General features: G+C 49.3%; 8 protein-coding genes across 8 annotated transcripts; 5 read left to right on the top strand and 3 right to left on the bottom strand.

Annotated features, from left to right (window-relative positions):
* Positions 1–386: 386 nt before the first annotated feature.
* On the top strand, positions 387–2423 carry N7473_008011 (uncharacterized protein; the record flags this gene model as incomplete). The annotated part of the gene is made up of 1 exon (XM_057153951.1): positions 387–2423. One exon carries the CDS (start codon positions 387–389, stop codon positions 2421–2423), a length of 2037 nt encoding a protein of 678 aa, XP_057008289.1.
* Positions 2424–2920: 497 nt separating this feature from the next.
* N7473_008010 (uncharacterized protein) lies at positions 2921–3700 on the bottom strand (the record flags this gene model as incomplete). The annotated part of the gene is made up of 2 exons (XM_057153950.1): positions 2921–3480; positions 3685–3700. 2 exons carry the CDS (start codon positions 3698–3700, stop codon positions 2921–2923), a joined length of 576 nt encoding a protein of 191 aa, XP_057008288.1.
* Positions 3701–4162: 462 nt separating this feature from the next.
* On the bottom strand, positions 4163–4938 carry N7473_008009 (uncharacterized protein; the record flags this gene model as incomplete). The annotated part of the gene is made up of 2 exons (XM_057153949.1): positions 4163–4385; positions 4457–4938. 2 exons carry the CDS (start codon positions 4936–4938, stop codon positions 4163–4165), a joined length of 705 nt encoding a protein of 234 aa, XP_057008287.1.
* A 976-nt stretch (positions 4939–5914) lies between these two features.
* Positions 5915–7285, top strand: N7473_008008 (uncharacterized protein; the record flags this gene model as incomplete). Its single annotated transcript, XM_057153948.1, has 2 exons — positions 5915–5917; positions 5966–7285. The coding sequence occupies 2 exons, from the start codon at positions 5915–5917 to the stop codon at positions 7283–7285; spliced, it is 1323 nt and encodes a 440-aa protein (XP_057008286.1).
* Positions 7286–9351: 2066 nt separating this feature from the next.
* Positions 9352–10735, top strand: N7473_008007 (phosphatidyl synthase; the record flags this gene model as incomplete). The annotated part of the gene is made up of 2 exons (XM_057153947.1): positions 9352–9722; positions 9781–10735. The coding sequence occupies 2 exons, from the start codon at positions 9352–9354 to the stop codon at positions 10733–10735; spliced, it is 1326 nt and encodes a 441-aa protein (XP_057008285.1).
* Positions 10736–12015: 1280 nt separating this feature from the next.
* Positions 12016–12843, top strand: N7473_008006 (uncharacterized protein; the record flags this gene model as incomplete). Its single annotated transcript, XM_057153946.1, has 2 exons — positions 12016–12018; positions 12073–12843. The coding sequence occupies 2 exons, from the start codon at positions 12016–12018 to the stop codon at positions 12841–12843; spliced, it is 774 nt and encodes a 257-aa protein (XP_057008284.1).
* Positions 12844–12889: 46 nt separating this feature from the next.
* Positions 12890–14531, bottom strand: N7473_008005 (lipase ROG1 family protein; the record flags this gene model as incomplete). The annotated part of the gene is made up of 2 exons (XM_057153945.1): positions 12890–14343; positions 14416–14531. Coding segments are annotated over 2 exons (1437 nt in total), but the record flags the coding sequence as incomplete, so codon positions are not given.
* A 559-nt stretch (positions 14532–15090) lies between these two features.
* On the top strand, positions 15091–17133 carry rex3 (putative RNA exonuclease Rex3; the record flags this gene model as incomplete). Its single annotated transcript, XM_057153944.1, has 1 exon — positions 15091–17133. The coding sequence occupies one exon, from the start codon at positions 15091–15093 to the stop codon at positions 17131–17133; it is 2043 nt and encodes a 680-aa protein (XP_057008282.1).
* Positions 17134–17179: the final 46 nt, after the last annotated feature.

Here is a 17179-nt window from a genome sequence, read left to right as displayed (position 1 = left end):
GGACCGCCGCCACGACCGTGTTTCAGGTCCAGCGCAGAGCTTCTCTGCTTGGTCCGCTGGGCAGATGGGTGTCATACTAGATGGGATTGGCTTCGCGCGTAGGATCGCGCCTCATAAGGGCCTTGGTGTTTAATTATGGGGCTTCTGGGCTCTTTTGGGATGTATTTCTCTTTCCATTTCTTTTCGCTTTTGGGTTACGATTCGCTTCATCGTACTGCGTTCGTTTTGTGCTGCTTTGCTTGTGAAGTCGATGATGGTAACCTCAAAGATCTTATGGCTTCAAGGGTAGTCATTCCCATGCAATATTGGTTTTAGGTTAGTACAGTTCGTCCAATACAAGGAGAGGAGGAGTCTGAGCTAACAGGGAGGAATACAGTTGCTGCAGAATGCTCCTCCATCCTGCCTACAGGATCCTCGCTGCGGTTCTTCCGTTAGTCGCCATATGTTCGGCAAGTGGCTCAAACGATACTTCGAATGCTGCGCTGTGGAATACGATACCGGACTGCGCCAAAACATGTGTTGGGAACTTCATCGAGGGCCAGTATACGTCGGATGAATGCTCGTCTGCAGATGATATCAAGTGCCTGTGCCGGACAAAAACACATATTGGGCTTACCTTGGGAGAGGCTGCTCTAAGCTGCCTATATGCTCTATGCTCGGATAAGGATATCTCCAGCAAGGGGAATAGTGTCTATCATGTCTGTGACTCGGTGTCTGGTGCTATAAAAGAGACGCACGCTACAATTACAGCGACGACGTTCGACCCTCCTAGCTCGGCTACGTCGACCGGCGATGCAACGATAACAAGTGCTACAACGGCATCTGCAAGTACCTCGCAGACTCAACTTAGCTCATCAAAATCAACATTGCCAACATCTACGACATCTCTATCATCTACAGGCGATTCCACTATCACTTTGCAAACGACATCATCAAGCTCCGGAGTCCCAGCTACTACCAGCACCGAAAGTATCTCAACGACTTCTAGTAATACTGCTACCTCGTCCCCGTCGGCTGATGGAAGTTCAAACCATCATGTCAGTTCCGGCACAGTTATCGGTGTCTCCGTCGCATCAGGTGTGGCCGGTTCCTTCATCATTGGCGTGGCCGTATTCTTCTGCTGCAAGCGATGGAGGCAAAGGAACCGTTCACTCGGGTCAAATTCAGATCATGACTTCGAAATTGGAGGCACAATGTCTGAGCCTCCAGGCTTTTCACGGCCGTCTTCGCGCCGTTCCTCGCCCTCTCCGGAACCAAACCCCCCGGGCCCATCTTCATTCGTTCACGGCACAGGCCGTCCAGAAGTTTCAGAGCTACCGTGTAGTCGCACACCCACCTCACATAACCCACCCACCAGCGCTACGGTGATGTTAGTTCCAAATACAGAGCGAATGCAAGAGCGGGTGCCAATTGGAGTCGCTGTCAGCTCTGCAGAGGATTGGCACAACTCACCTCGGACACTATCTTCGCAACATACACTTGCTGAACCAATCTCCTCCCAAACAACTGGGCTATATCCCAAACCACTGAAATGGAGCCATCGACCCGACAGTGGAGAAACACTCTTTGAAGAAGACCAACTCCAACAACCTCAAGGCCCGCATCGAAATATCTCGCAAGTAACCGAATCCCCACGCGCAATGACTGGGCTGCCGGCCAATCCTCGCGCTCTGAAAAATGGTTTCCCAGCCCAGAAATACCTTCGACCTTCACCTCAACAACGGCTAATACCAAGCCAGACGCCTTCACTATCACCTAAACAAGCTATTTATAGCGGGGGAACACTCGGCCCAGCCATCTCTACCACTGCCCTCCGTGGCTCTCCACCGTCAAATTCCAGCAGTACTCCACATAATAGCTCAGGCTCTTCCCGCCGCAATTCCGCAAACACCCTCCTCACAACACCCTTTAGCACAGGACAAGGCCGTATCCTAAGCGACACGTCCCATGGCAACCCAGGTCCTGGTCCTGCTCAAGCTCCAGCCCCTAGGCCAAGCCCGAGGCCAAGTCCAAGACAAACTACAAACACAACAGGCAGATCAATATCAGGCCCGGGCCTAGCAACACCAACCCCACCATCCAACGGCCTCGGTCTCTCCGCAGCAACAGAAATCGTATCCCAGCCACGCATAGTTCGCCGAGAAGATATCAAGCGCGTACAGATCCGCAGCAGTCCCCGTCCACCCAGCGAGGTCGTCGTTCCCTATTGTCCAGATGACTTCTGGCTCGAGAGAGGACGCAGCCAGGCTCCCGTGCCTACTGCCCCGGGTGGCCTCCCGTATCCGTCAGAGGCGTTTCCGGGGGCCGTGTTGTATCCGCGGAGTCCGCAGAGGAAGCCGCAGGATATGCAGAGGTTGTCCGCGACTGGGAGGAGTTTGACGCCTTCAAGGAGGGGGCAGGATTTGATACTAAGGGTTGATTAGGGGATGGGGTTTGGGCGGTTTGTTTTTCTTTATGTTCTTCCTTTCTTTTTAAATATTGCCTTGTTCTTTGTGCCGGATTGGCTGGATCGTCTGTCTAGCGTTGGTTTTCCTTCTTGTACATTAGGTATTACTTGTTGTGGTTGTCTATAGGCCTTTTGCTGGCTTGATGTGTGATGACAGATGCTATTATATAGATATGACGATGAGTTGTAGTGCATTGTAGCTGTCTGTTGCATATGAGAGCAGTGAGATATCAGCCTGTAACCGACTCGAAAAAAAGGAATTTACTTGGTCTAGATCTTGAGTTGCAGTGGAGAAAATGATCTCTTTCAGTAGTTAGGCCTCTACTGGAAACAGCATTCATTTGGGAGCTAGATCAGCAGGTACCTCTTTGCGTGTCCAATAGACTTGAGAACAAATCAGGAGAGATTGAACGTTTCTATCAATTTGAATTAGAATCACAACACTCATTTCAATGCCCCAAGCTCTCGATGTCACTACCTTGCCGGTGTATCCTCGATATCAAACCGCATTTGAGGCCATTGCGAGTTCCCAATTCTGTAAGCTACAATACGTGGGATTCTCTTTCTTCCACGCTGGTATGAGCCCAGAACAAGATATGCCACTAGTTTGCCAAAGCGAGTCCCTAGTAGAGCCTTATATTCAGAAGTGTTCCATTCCCAAGTATCCCGTTGTCCATGTTCCCCGGGCCATGGAACACCCCTCTCTGACGTATAGAGAAGATCTTTAATCAACCTGGAAGTCTGCTCGTTCATAATGTTCTTAATGATGACGTATCGAAGACCATTGATGTCAAAGGTTCTCTCGGAGACAGCCTTTGTCACTTCCGACATCGGAGGAGATAGAGAATGTGGCGCCCTTGCTATGTTGTGCATGATCATGACACCGGGACCGGTGAAGCCAACCCAGTCAGCACCATTCACCCCCCAGGTCTCGCTTGCATATCTATGGACGTCGAAATTTCTGGTCAGATTGATGGGATCACAGGGGAGACCGAGAGCTTGCAGCTCATCAAAGTCAAGCCAGTTGACAGCTTCTGGGGCTCGCTTACTGATATACCAAACTTAGCCATGGAGGTCTTGCATTGTAAGTTGGGAGTGCGGGATTTTTACAAGACGTGCAGTGGTCATCTATCTACTGCTGTTGCCTGCACTTAGGGCTACAAAGTCCTCCCATAGCCTTGGTTCATCGGAATAATGGGTTTCGAGACCAGGGCCAATGAGGGGCCCAGAAGACTTACCGCTGCGAAAAGACATAGTCGAGATTTTTGGCTGGAATCTTAGTCGGACTCCATATGATAAGGTTTTCTATGACAGTTTGCCTATAGCCTTAGGTGATGGAAAATATCTATAACCAGAGCAATGGCCGAGCGGGTTTATAAGTTCGAAATTCACATTATCTGACATATGGAAAGTAAAGAGAGAATCAATGAGCCTATGAAACAAAGAAAAAAACAACAAAGGAAAGCAAGGCAGAACAGAACCAAGGAGAAGTTCTCTTTGAAAAGATGCAAACAAAATCGCAACAACAAAGATAGGTAACAAAACCAGAGACAATCAGATTGTGACAAATATAGAGTTCAAAGACAGAGACCCGAGTGTGTTAGAGCGCAAGGATTAGATCAACTCAAGAACGCAACATAATCAAAGAAGCACACAGAAGCCTGAAACTTTGAATCCTTCATAGCTTGCCATGGCAGAGCATAATCTGCTGGTCTCTCAGCGCCTCGATGATGAGCCTCGGTTCATCTGCTGCTGCTCGTATTCGCCCATTCTGTGCTCCCATTGCCCATACTTCTGACGGAGCTCAGCTTCGCCCGTCCGAAACTTTGTTGCGGTACTTTTCGCGCCGAAGGCTTCACCCCAATGAGTATCAACCTTACTCCTTTGCGCATATGCTTGGGGATATTTATGCTGGAAACCTGCCCTAGATTGAGAAGCTCTAGAGAAATGATTTCAGTTACTCAGGCCTTGGAAAGGAATTTCACAAATAAAGGACGAATGCGCACTCACGTGGATGCCTGGATCCGACCCTCTATGGCCAAGTCAACTGCAGCCATAATTTGCGGACCCCGACTAGCCTCAGGGTCGGCTTTCCGGCCGACAGGAATTTGTTTCGCCGCCCTAACGGAACGCATATTTTTGTTACAAGTTTCCACCTTGGATTTATAGTCGGCGTACTCCTGCTCCATCCTTGGGGTCCATGGATCCGGCTGCACCTCATAGGGATTGGAAAATTCATGCTGCTTGATGGGACTGTGGAACGAGTGGGAGCGACCACGTATGTCCTCGTAGGGTACTGAACCGTTCTGTCGCCGATTCCATATCTCATCCTGGGCTGGCCCTTGATGGAAGTGAGGACCATGATAGCCAGGCGAAGGGGTGTTGGCTGCCGTCTCACTTGTTCGTCTCCCAGGATTTGGTCTCGTGTGTCTATCACTGTCGGGGTGCAGTACCTTGTACTTGTCCTTGGGTTTTTGACTGAATAGACCCATCGTACAAAGAAGAGATGAAGAAATAGATTGCAGAATATAGCGTTGCAATTCTAACGAATTGTCTACAATGTTCCACAATTAGTGAATCCTGTACAACAGTGTATGAATTCTTGAGATAGAGAGACTTGTATCATTATGATGACTTTGGGACAATGAGGCTAGTTATATCTTAAAACTAGGACACGCTAGTTGTGGTCAACCCCGAGAGTTTTGACATTCTGACACACTGGAGGTATCGAACTTCAATTTACGCGCTCAGATATCGAAAAGAACTTTCTGGTCGGATACAGCGGGTATGAGGTTTCGACAATGCATGACTTGCTTTCCTTTCTATTACTCGCTCAAATCTGCTGCCAGGGCTGGGGTATGCACGTCGACATGATTTGGGGAGCTTTCGCTCGTATGCTTCGCCTACTCTCAATTGAGAGAGCTCCTGCAAGAATTTGTTTCATGTGCAAGAAAGCGCTTACTTTAGTGAATATGCCAACTTGGCGCCGCCTCAAAATAGACAAAACAATTGGCTCTGGATTCTTGTTGACAATGAAACAGCTATATGCAGCTCGATGGTATCCTAGCTCAGTTCTACCAGCGCGCAGCAGGTGGAAGTTCAGTTATCTTGATAACTTGGAAGCGAAGCTTTGTTTCACAGATCTAATATTTATAGATTTCTTGGAATGGGGCCGGCGTTAAAAATGCATTGGTGGGTGCAGTATGTACTGTACCTTATTATTAGCCGCCTGCGAGCGGGCGGGGATGTGCGGCTGAGTCAGTCAGTGGCAGCAGCGCTAACTAGTTAGCCCCTTATTGGAACCTTCCGTAAGGTTGGGGTGCCTGGGGCCTGTCACCTTCCTGCGGGGCTGGCTGGGCACTCCAACCTTAGCTACTTAACGTTGTTTTAACCCATGTGCGGACACCCAGATGCAAGGCCTGCCCCTTTCTCTTCATAAACTCGGAAGCTCAAAGACACCTGCAAATCATGGTATGGTAAACGAGTCTCTCGGATCGTCCTTTACTGATTTTATAACAGGCCAAACCGACGCTCGAAGGCTTGCCAACCGAGCTACTGATTATCATTCTGTCACAAATCTCAGACTTGGATACTCTCAAGTCTATTGTGCTATCATCGCCAGTATGCCACCGAGTGTATCTCACAGTTCGACACGAAGTCCTTCACAATTTACTCATGGAACAATACGGGGCAATTCTAGACCTATCCGAGGCAATAACTGCAATCAGGTCAAAAGGTCTCCTCCTTGAATACCATAAGGATCAAGCTATTGTCGTCTTAGACAACTGGCGTCGCAGAGGAGAAACTCGCCAAAGTTCTTCAACTCCAATCACTCGGGTAGATCGGCCTGATGGCCTGGAGGAAATCATCAAGCTACTGCAATTTCACAAGAAACTACATTTCTTCTTGGAGGACTACACGATGAATTTACCACGACCCCCATGGATTGACCCTGCACAGTGGGAGCAAGAACTACCCATCAAAATGTCCGATACCGAGAAGCGTCGCTTTATGAGAGCCTTATGTCGACTGCAAACTCACGCCCATATCTTTGGGCCACCCGAAGGTCTACCGCGTCCTGAAGATACCTCTCTATATCCACAGCCTCATCATGAGCACATTGGCAATATGTATGAGGATGAACCAGCGTATCGATTGTTCTTCGGTGCCATGCCCCCCTGGGAATACCAAGAGATGGGGTGTGTATGGTCATATCTCCTGACCAAATATGACCCTGTCATCAAAAATATTTCCAACGATTTGCGTGACGCTATGAAAAATGCCAAAAGTCAATTTTTTTGGAATGAACTCGGTGACGAGTGTCCACCATCCGCGGTAATTGACACTGTTCACGACCTGAAAACCCTTCCCGATTATACAGAAAATTTAACTTCTTTGGGACCTGATTTCCTATACCGTGTGTTACACGCGGCAAAAATACCACAGCGCAACATGGTGATCGGAAATCTCAACACTTCTCATTGGGCTTTCATTGGACTCGGCATAGGATCTTGGGATAACCGAATTCCGTTCACCGAACCGGCAGACCGACATCAGGTGCGAAACTTTGAGCAATTCTGGTCGACCCTGCCGCCTATTGATCAACCTAATCTGGGCTGGAGGGAACTCGGTTTGATTCCGCACACCCCGGAACAAGAACTAGAGGATGTGCTGTTTGAGGAAAATGAGCGAAATCTTGAGGATAAGGAATGGTCGTGGGGGTATGCTCTCTGGGATGATGCGAGGTTGAACGAGTGGAAGGCGCCTTTAGTACGAGATGAAAGCTTGTATGCTCGCAGGATTAATCCTCCTCCTCCTTTGCTCCTCACGGCACCTTGAGGGTCTTAGTTTTTGACAGGAATCAACACATTATCTGCTATTTGATGAAAATCCTGGCCTTTGGGCCGCGATTTAATGGCTTGGCGATACGTGCAATCACCCATCGTACTTGTAAATAGCATAAATAATCGACGGCCTCTCGGCTACACCCTACCTAGTTTCACATGCATTTGAAATTTCTGGTTCACCGTGCCCAGGCTACGCTTAATCCAAATACATACAAATGATTATTCCTCTGGTTCACCATTAAGGCTTCAAGTGGTCAAAAATGTCGAGGTCCTGACCTACTCTAATCACTCTTCTGCTTTCTACAGAACTATAACGATCATTGCGACCAAGATCACGGCCTGATTTCTGGCTGGATAATACTTAAGTTGGATGAAATAAATATAACAAGATCCAGGATGGCTGCTGTATGCACAGTGACACCATCGCAGGCCAATGGGTTCAACAGGATATCTAAGGGTCAATTTATTTCAAACTGTTGAACCGAGAGGAAATTCTGAACACACATGATTTAGAATGTATCATTAACGGAATCTATACGTACCCTGGTCTACCTCTTGCTGCACCAAATGTATTTCCTGTCTGGTTTTGAATTCTCCGGTGCAATTAAGAACAGGCTCACGCCAGCTAAGGTACATTAACATCCTCAAGTTTTCCCGGGTAGGCTGGCTGCAGTGGTGGCTTGTCCTTCCTCAACACTAAGGCCGAATGGCGTTGGGCTGATGTGGTATCGAACGCCCACCTGGCGGCGCCACATACCACAACTCGCGTTAGTGTTTTAGTTCACACCACCACCACCATTGCTGCCGCATGAAACGAGGGCGGGTACATCACTTTTGATTGGATTAATGCGGCTGTCTGCAAATGGACGCACTGATCCATTACCAAGTTAGTGTGTTAGTAATTACATCTTCCAGCATTTAAAATGTTTCGGTTCCTGAGGCTGTGGAGTCCAGCCATCGGGAAGCTCATGACGTCATGTCCCGATATGCCCCGTGGTGATGCGCGTTGATTCACGTTGATTCGACCAACGTCCCGCCGACAACACACATCGAGAATGATTATTCACTTTCTCGGGATACTCTGAACAGAAACGGATGGACAGGGGCCATGGGGGCCATGGACTGGTTGATCGAATCGGGATCACGGAAATTCTCTTGAGTTCCCAGGGCGAATCCAACAAAAACCGTACGAGAGATGTCCGGGAAGCCTGGTTCTTACCTACTTTACTTCCTATCTGCCGAATCAACGCAAATGCTTCACCGAGAATAGATCTTCAAGAACGTCAATCGGTTCGGAGATTCATACATGGCTCTCCGCCTGTATCTCGCTTGACCAGAATGATAGCAATGATCGCCATGTCATCATCGGGAGTCTTATCATGGCAAAATTCCAGCCCTCCCCGCGACGTCAACGGTCCATTCATGCATGGTAAAGAGGGACCGGCAGACTCCACTCCGTAAAATCGGGTCACTTTGCGTCTTTTCTCCATTCGTACGGATCAATCAGCGCCGGTCGACAAGCTCATGGTATGGGTCACTGCGCCCAGGGCACGTCGATGTGGATCCCAACCGATACTCTTCTTTTTTGAGACGCTTGAGGAGGGTCGATCCTGCGTCACCCGTGGGAAACAGACAGATGGCCAGGATGATGACGAAGGGTGTGTCCGAGCAAAGAGTATAGTGGGTCTGCCTTGCTGTATTACAACAGAACGAGCAGAAAGCATCGAAGCAAGCGAGCAGATGCAATGCCTCAGGATATTATATTAATGGCCCTGATCCCCCCCCCACATGCTCCATAGTCCTAACTTGCTTCCGTTACGATTTGCATGACTCTCTGCTTCCTCCTGCAGTGTGCACACCGTTCGCGATAATACAATTATCGTGAGACATTCTCGAGCCTCTTTAACCTATTTTCCTACGTCCATAGAGGACGTGTGCTTCTCGCGCTTTTCCCGTGCCTGATTTACTGTGCCTCAATATTCAAGAGGAATGATCAATTCCCGTGAAATCTTGCATCAGATCCGCTTCTAGACCCACCTAATTCTTTCATCATTCACAATGGCTACTACCGATGGATTCGGATCCCAGAAGGTCCGCCGACTTTCCAGTCTTAATGCCGATCGGGCCGAGCTTTATGGTGGCCCCAACGTCGTCATGCCTCCAAAATACTTGATGGCCTCTACCCGGGGTCGTGACCTCGTCTCAGACATTGAAATGGACAAAAATCACTCAGATGAAGAGGCCATTTCCTCAGAAGAAGAGTCCTCTGCAGTGACTACCCCTTTGACAATCCCGCCAATGGCCGTTAGCGATGACTTTGCACTGGCCTTCGATATCGATGGCGTCCTTATCAGAGGCGGCCAGGCCATTCCTGAGGCTATCGATGCCATGAGATACATCAATGGCGAAAATCCCTATGGAGTTAAAGTGTAAGTTTTTTGTTATCAGCTTCCTGGGTAAACGGTCGGCTAATGTTTATCTGATCAGACCCTACATTTTCCTCACCAATGGTGGTGGCAAAACTGAAAAAGAACGATGCCAGGATCTCAGTCGCCAGCTCGACTATGAGGTTTGTCCTGGTCAATTTATTTGTGGACACACTCCCATGCGTGAGATGGCCGAACGATACGACACCGTCCTGGTTGTCGGAGGTGAAGGCGAGAAGTGTCGCATCGTTGCCGAGGAGTATGGATTCCGGAATGTGATCACGCCCGGCGACATTATCAAGACACGCCACGACACCACGCCTTTCCGCAAATTGACTGACGAGGAGTACAAAAACTCAAGAGTGCTCGATCTAGACTCGGTCCAAATCGAGGCGATCTTCGTCTTTGCTGATAGCCGCGACTGGGCCGGTGATCAGCAAATCATTTTGGACTGCCTGATGTCCGTGAATGGAAAACTTGGTACACGGTCGGAAACATTTGATGAAGGCCCGCCAATTTACTTCTCCCACAACGATGTGGTCTGGTCAACGTCGCATGAGCACACACGTATTGGCATGGGTGCTCTACGTGCCTCGTTGGAGGCTCTCTACAAGGCCGTCACCGGCAAAGAGCTGAAGACCGTTGCCTTTGGCAAGCCGCAGATGGGCACATTCCAATTTGCGACCAGGCTTCTGTCAAAATGGCGCAAGGATTCCCATGGTATCGGCCATCCACCTTCAACAGTCTACTTCGTTGGCGATACACCCGAGTCCGACATTCGTGGAACCAATGAGTTCAACGAGATCTCTGAGAACGAATGGTACTCCATCCTAGTCGGAACTGGTGTCTGGCAAGAGGGTACCATCCCGCGCTTCCCACCCAAGAAGATCGTGAACAACATCTACGATGCGGTCAGGTTTGCGGTTGAGCGGGAACAGCAAAAGATCCATTCGCAAAAAGGCCCTGCTAGAGACGGCCTGCAAGATCCTTTGGCAGAGAACGGTTTGAAGAACTAAGTCCTTTTCTTTGATATTTCTGGGTGCTGATCTTCCATTTGTCCCATTTTGCCCGTTGATTTCTTCTCTATCCGAGTACCTTGCCTCTCAACTGGGTCCCTCTGCAGGATCATGCACTCTATCCAAACCTGATGTCCTCTTCACGGTCTTTCTACAATGATTCCCAGTTTACGAGATTTATATTTTTTTTCTACTCTATCTGCAATTTGGGGCATGGGGGCGTCTTTGTGATTTTCAACTTGTATCCTTCTAGGCTACTTACAAACTGATGAATAAATGATACTAACATAGAATTCCTGAGTTTTCTCTCTTTCCCAAGTAGCTTCACAGCCCCTGTTTGCTTTTCTCTTCCATGCTTCGATCTCATCGATTGTTGAAATGGCTTTTTCTAAAATACAACAGTTCTATCACTCCTCGTACGGCGCTAGTAAATCGCGTTGAAGCGAGTTCCGGCAAGATAATCCTACCCCGGATTTCCGAGAGGCTTCCCAATCAGCGAAACAATGCCCCATCATGTACTGACATGATGTACATACTACCCCGCATATAAGAACAACCCAGACATCCGAGCTACAATGGTAGGATCGCTTTAAGCCGGATGTTACTATCCACGGAGGGTACGAAGTAATAATGGCTCGCCTGAAAGTGACCCCTGTTCATTAGCAACAAATCAGAGACCTGCGAATACGGCAGAACGGAAGAGACAAAATAGGAAACCCGAAAGTAATTTGGCCTTTCTGGAATTCGGTTGGACTCGGCGGTTTGAAGGAGGGGCGTTGAATGGTGGATGGCGGGGGCAAATCCGGGTGTGTGGGTGTGGAGGTTGTCGATTTAAGGTTGGCTATTGTGCCACGCATGTCATACTTTTCCGGTGTGCTCCGTTGAAATAATGGAATTATCGGCGTGACCTAGAGTACGTAGAACGAACTGAACAGTGTGAGTGTAGTTTTCCGTAGATGATTGTGGTCGTCGTTCATCCTTCTTGCCATTGACGCGGCAGGCTCAGCCTCACAGAATGGCGACACGAGGGCACTGATAAGTTAAATGCCCTTCAAATCGATCTGAATGCATTGTCCTAGCAGGATCAGCTCATAATATGCATACAGAGATTATCTGATCAATCTTTGATCGCTGGAGATGATTGTGTAGCCTGAGAAACCGGGCATCAATATGCGCCCTAGAATGACATGAGTCAGGACCCACCTAGCGGGGGAACATTCGTGGCCGAGAAGACAGAGATCCAAATTGATCTCTGTCACTGCTTGTAAATTCAAGAATCAATGGTATGAAGAGTATCTCCCTTGGATTCGGAAAGAGATGCTTATACTTCAATCCAGGCTCCATCCACAGAAGCAGTGTATCTGCACGATGCTTCGCTGAGAACCTTGACGACAGAGATCATCTCCCACCGACCATTCTCATCACTCCCCGAAAATGAAAAGAGCTTGATCAAGAATGCCGATCCGGGGGTCTCGGCGGTCACTATGCTCCAGACTATCCTCTACCCGCAGGGAGGTGGACAGCCTAGTGACACTGGGTCCATCGCCTTGGTAGACCAGGAACCCAGCTTCATTGTCTCCCTAGTACGCAAGACAGAGGATGGACGGATTCTGCATTTCGGCAAGTCTTCAGACCCAGAGGCTCTCTTTGTTGAAGGCCAAAGCGTTGTTCAGCAAGTCGATGGTGCCAAACGAGATTACTACTCTCGACTGCATACGGGAGGACACGTCGTCGGCCTGGCGATGGAGCTTCTCTTTCCAGAGATGAAGAAAGTCAAAGCCAATCACTTCCCTAAAGAAGCATGCATGGAATATAAGGGTCTGCTTTATAACGAGCAGCAGCCATTGATTCAGGCTAAAGTGGATGAGCTGGTCCAGAAGGACTTACCCATTCTGATCTCCTGGGTGGAAGATGGTTCGGATCTCGAGGGTCGTGGAGCCTTGAGAGATGGTCCCGTTCGAATTGCAAGCATAGGTGGTTTAGATCAGAATCCCTGTGGCGGAACTCATGTTCCCACAACCAGCCTAGTGGGCCCGATCACGATACGCAAGATCAGTCGGCAAAAGGGGATCAGTCGGGTTGCCTATGAGGTACCAGTGGAAATGTAAAGCGATATATGTGCATAGTGTCGTGTATGTATTAGAGTGTAACTTTATCTACTATATGTTGCTGAAAAGGATCACGTATAACGCTCGCTCCAAAAAGAAAAATCCTCGCCAAGCCAATGTGCCAAGTGAATAGACGCCGAGAAATGCTGTGCCAAAACGCAAAACATAATCTGGTTGAATCAAATCGCAAACTCATTGTCCAGCCAATGCTTCATAACAATTTTGCCTTCGTCGAATCCATCCTTGCGCACTCTGACAATAATCGCCGCGTGACTGTGTCGGTGATTGTGAATGTAGACCGGATATTTCCGGATCCCCACCGCATTGAGGGAGTCGATGATGGCGAATTGATCATCCGTCAATGCAAGCTTGTGATGGTGGCCGATGGCATGTTCCTCGTCCCGAATATAAGCATTGGAGGGCTCTTCAAAACCAGCACTTGATGCTACACTAGGAAAGTTTTGCACTTTTGTTCTACCCTTCTCACTCGCTGAATCAGAAAGCTCATCCTCCTCGGTACTCGAGAGATAGGAAGGCTCTTGCCGAGCATTGACATTCTCGAAGACTTCCTCCATCACATGGTGAACGTCCTGCACGAGTAGAGGCACCTTGTACCTTCCAAAGCGCAGGCCATTCTTGCCTTCTGAGTGAAGTCGAATCCGCTGACGGCTGCGGAATGTTTGCACGGCGGCATTCGCAAGGAAAATTGTCAATGCAGGCGGCACCGCCAGAATGATAAGTAGCCAGAAAGGCAATCCATGCACAACTGTCTTAAGCTGCTTCCACCAGCGAGACTGTGCTTTCTCTGGTTCTTCCGGTGTTGTTGGCAGTAGATAGTTGCCAGGGTCGACAATAACTTGATCATAGCCTTCAACATAGTTGATGTTGATGTTATCCAAATCTTTGAAGGGATCCGTCTTAGAAATCGCCGAGGTGTAAAACACAACGGTGCGATCATTAACAACGTTTGCGTAGACAGATCGGTTACGGAACTTCTTCAGCCCTTGGATGAAGATGCTTTCCGGATCGGCTAGGACGCTGAGGAGTGGCCGACCGGTATTTCGGAATGAATCGACCATGAAAAGTTGTTGTCCAGACATGGAGACCGTCTTTGGTCCCAATCCGTTCCAAATTTGACCTCGAATCCCCTTGAGCGGCGTTCTTACGCCAACATGGGGAGAAGCGAATGTTGTGAAGTTGACGGGCTCCACCTTCTCGAGCCATCCTTGAGCATGCAACAGGCCGATCGCATATCGGGACACGAGCCCCCCGAGAGAATATCCAATAATACTCAGCTTCTTGATCTTCTGCCCATTCTTATCCAATTTCTCCAATGTCTCCTCGATTTCGTGCGCCAATCGCTCGCCGCCAAGCTCGATTCCATCGTACGTCCAATTTCCACTGTTGTTTTTGGCGCAGAGAATATGAACAGTGTCCTCATCATGGCGTTCCCTCAGGGCAGAGACCACATAATCCAGGTGAGATGGGTTCCCCCAAAGCCTATCCACAGAAACGGTTAGTTTGGTTCGAGACCCTGCCGTCATCCGCAGGGATCAGGGATGGGACACTCACCCATGCACAAGGACACAGAGGTGGTCCGCTTTCGTTGTATTCTCAGACATCTTGTATTCTGATCTTGAATTTTTGAGATGAGAAAAAAACTTCCCTGCCTGGCGGGCGTAAGCTGTTTAAAGCGCTGCCTTCCGGAGTTAAGCATGGAACCGGGTTGATTGATGCCCCGGCTGCCGATAAGCCCGGCGATAAGCTTTCCGGCATTCAGGCCTTCTATTTCAGGCGTCTAGTTTGCACGGTTTGCATCTCTGATGTTCTCCGCCCGAGGCCCGCTCTCCATTGATCTCATTATTGAGCTACTCCGTACTTTCATCCTCACATAAAACAAGCTACGATCTTTATGGGCTTGTCTTTTTGAAATTGATTCGCAGACAGTAACGACAATTCTACTGGTTTTCTCCGGAAATCAAACCCGGAGCCTTTCTATCCCTGAGACCCAAAGGTACACAGTCATCATGTTGCTCGGGCCTCATTCAGCCTGAGCTTCTCATCGGAGCCCAGAAGAATAGACAGCCATTGCCCAGGAGGACTTCCTCGAGTTTCAAAGCGGTCTCTTTGTCCGTGCACTCTATTAAACCTGGCGACATTTTGAACTTGGGATTTGACGTTATCTCATTCAAAGGGTTGATAATATGAACTAAATCTCTTTGTTCTGCATCCCTCCAATATTCCACCATGTTCTCGACGCTGGGCCTATTCACAGGGGTGGCTTGTCCGCAAGGAGAGCACTGCCCTCTTCTGGCTTGCATGTTCTCCCACACTCGAGATTTGACCGTTATGAATCAGGCATCTTCTGGTACTAAAACAACATCGAAAGTGGTCGACACACATACCCAGAAGAAGCTCAAAATCCAAGCGAGCATCTCCACCACGGATTCGTCAAGCTTGCTTCACAATGCATCATGTCTCGGAAATACAGCAAAAGCCTCGGCCTCAAAATCGAGACCAAGCCAACAATCACCACGGCGGACCTCTGGCCAGGCTGGTTCCCAAACGCTTACTACTCCTCAGGGGGCATCAACTTCGCCATCGCGCTCAACCTCGAAACCCGAAAGGGGCGAGCCTTCAAGCGTTCCGGTCGCCCCCCAGACCATATCGTCCCAGCTTCCCCCTCGGAAGGTGCGCAAGGAAAGCCTCAATCCTCGCATGCTGACAAAAGCTCCCGCTCCTCATGGAACCAGGAGTGCAATTCTTAAGAAACTACATTCCGTCATGGTCTCGCAGAATGAGAAGCTAGCCAAAAGCAAAGAAAACTCGAATAAATGCTTTGTCTTGGCAGCCGATGAGCTGGTGACTATGGCTTTGGATGAGGAGGAGGGAGTGGCAAAGGGCTCTCCGGGTGTCTACTCCAATGTGATCAAGCTTCGTATTGTGAAGTTGACGAAAATGAGCTTAGCGGAATGGGCCAAGGAGGTCATGGAGCATCTCAACACCAGGTACTACAAAGTACCAGTCGCCCCAACTCCAGATGCTCCTAAGCGGATTGAAACCGGTCTCACGACCGAGCAAGAGATTGCCGTCGCTCTAAGACTGATCACTCCCTTGGACGGTCTCGAGGAATTTGGTTATGTCACAAAAGCGCCCACTGAAGCAGAAGTCGAGACGGCCAAACAAGGCGTTATTGACTCAAAGGGTTGGGAGAAGTGTGAGCGCTGTGCCAGTCGCTTTCAGGTTTTCCCCGGTCGTCGCGAGGATGGGGCGTTGACGACGGGCGGGCAATGTACTTACCATCCCAGTCGTCCCATCATTCCGGCTCGCAAGAAGACGGACAATTACACCGGTGCCTCAGATCCATATTTTCCTTGTTGCAGTGAATCTATAGGGGCATCAGTTGGTTGCACTAAAGGCACTCACCACGTCTTTAAAATCTCAGAGTCCAAACGCCTTGCTTCTATTCTTCAGTTTGAGACAACACCTCAACAACCAGATAAAGGAGTGCTGGACCCTGTTTGCTTCGATTGCGAGATGGGTTATACCACACAGGGCATGGAATTAATTCGTCTCACTGCCGTCAGCTGGCCTGAAGGCCGTGAACTTCTCGATATTCTTGTCAAGCCCATTGGCGAGGTTTTGGATCTCAACTCGCGATTTTCAGGAGTTTATCCTGAGCACTTTGCCAACGCCATCCCTTACGGAACCTCCGATGCCATCTTGAAATCTCCTCCTCGATATGGTCAGGGCGAAGAAAAGCAGAAACATATGCAGGTCGTCGAGTCGCCCGCCGAAGCTCGAAAACTACTCTTCCGATTCCTCCAACCCGAAACCCCCCTGATCGGCCATGCCATCGAAAACGACCTCAATGTCTGCCGAATCATTCACCCCACAATCATCGACACCGTCATCTTGTATCCAGCCCCAAGGGGCGGTCTACCCAATCGCATGAGTCTCAAAGCCCTCGCTCGCAAATTCCTCTCACGTGATATCCAGACGGGTGGCGCCAAGGGCCACGATTCGAAAGAGGACGCCGTCACAACCGGCGATCTAGTGCGTGCCATGGTTCGCGACTCGTGGAAAACTTACGAACGCAATGGTTGGCATTTCGAGGGTGACGAGATGGTCTCGCCGCCCAACCAGGAGAATTACTACGTCAACAGGCAAGGGATATATGTCCCCGGTCAGGGACCGCACGCCAATGCCAAAAGTGTGCAAGAGCGCATTGAACTTAGTGACACTGGACAGAAGAGGAAGCAGCCATCCACTGATGACAGCGCTGCATAGGATCATTACCGACAGATGGGGTATCTCGGACTGTATATACATCGGG

Source organism: Penicillium subrubescens (assembly GCF_028828155.1).
Source record: "Penicillium subrubescens strain IBT 31985 chromosome Unknown utg000005l_segment0_segment0, whole genome shotgun sequence".
In the NCBI taxonomy this organism is placed as follows: Eukaryota; Fungi; Ascomycota; class Eurotiomycetes; order Eurotiales; family Aspergillaceae; genus Penicillium; species Penicillium subrubescens.
Note: the sequence above shows the minus strand (reverse complement) of the source record. Positions and strands in the feature narration are given on the sequence as shown.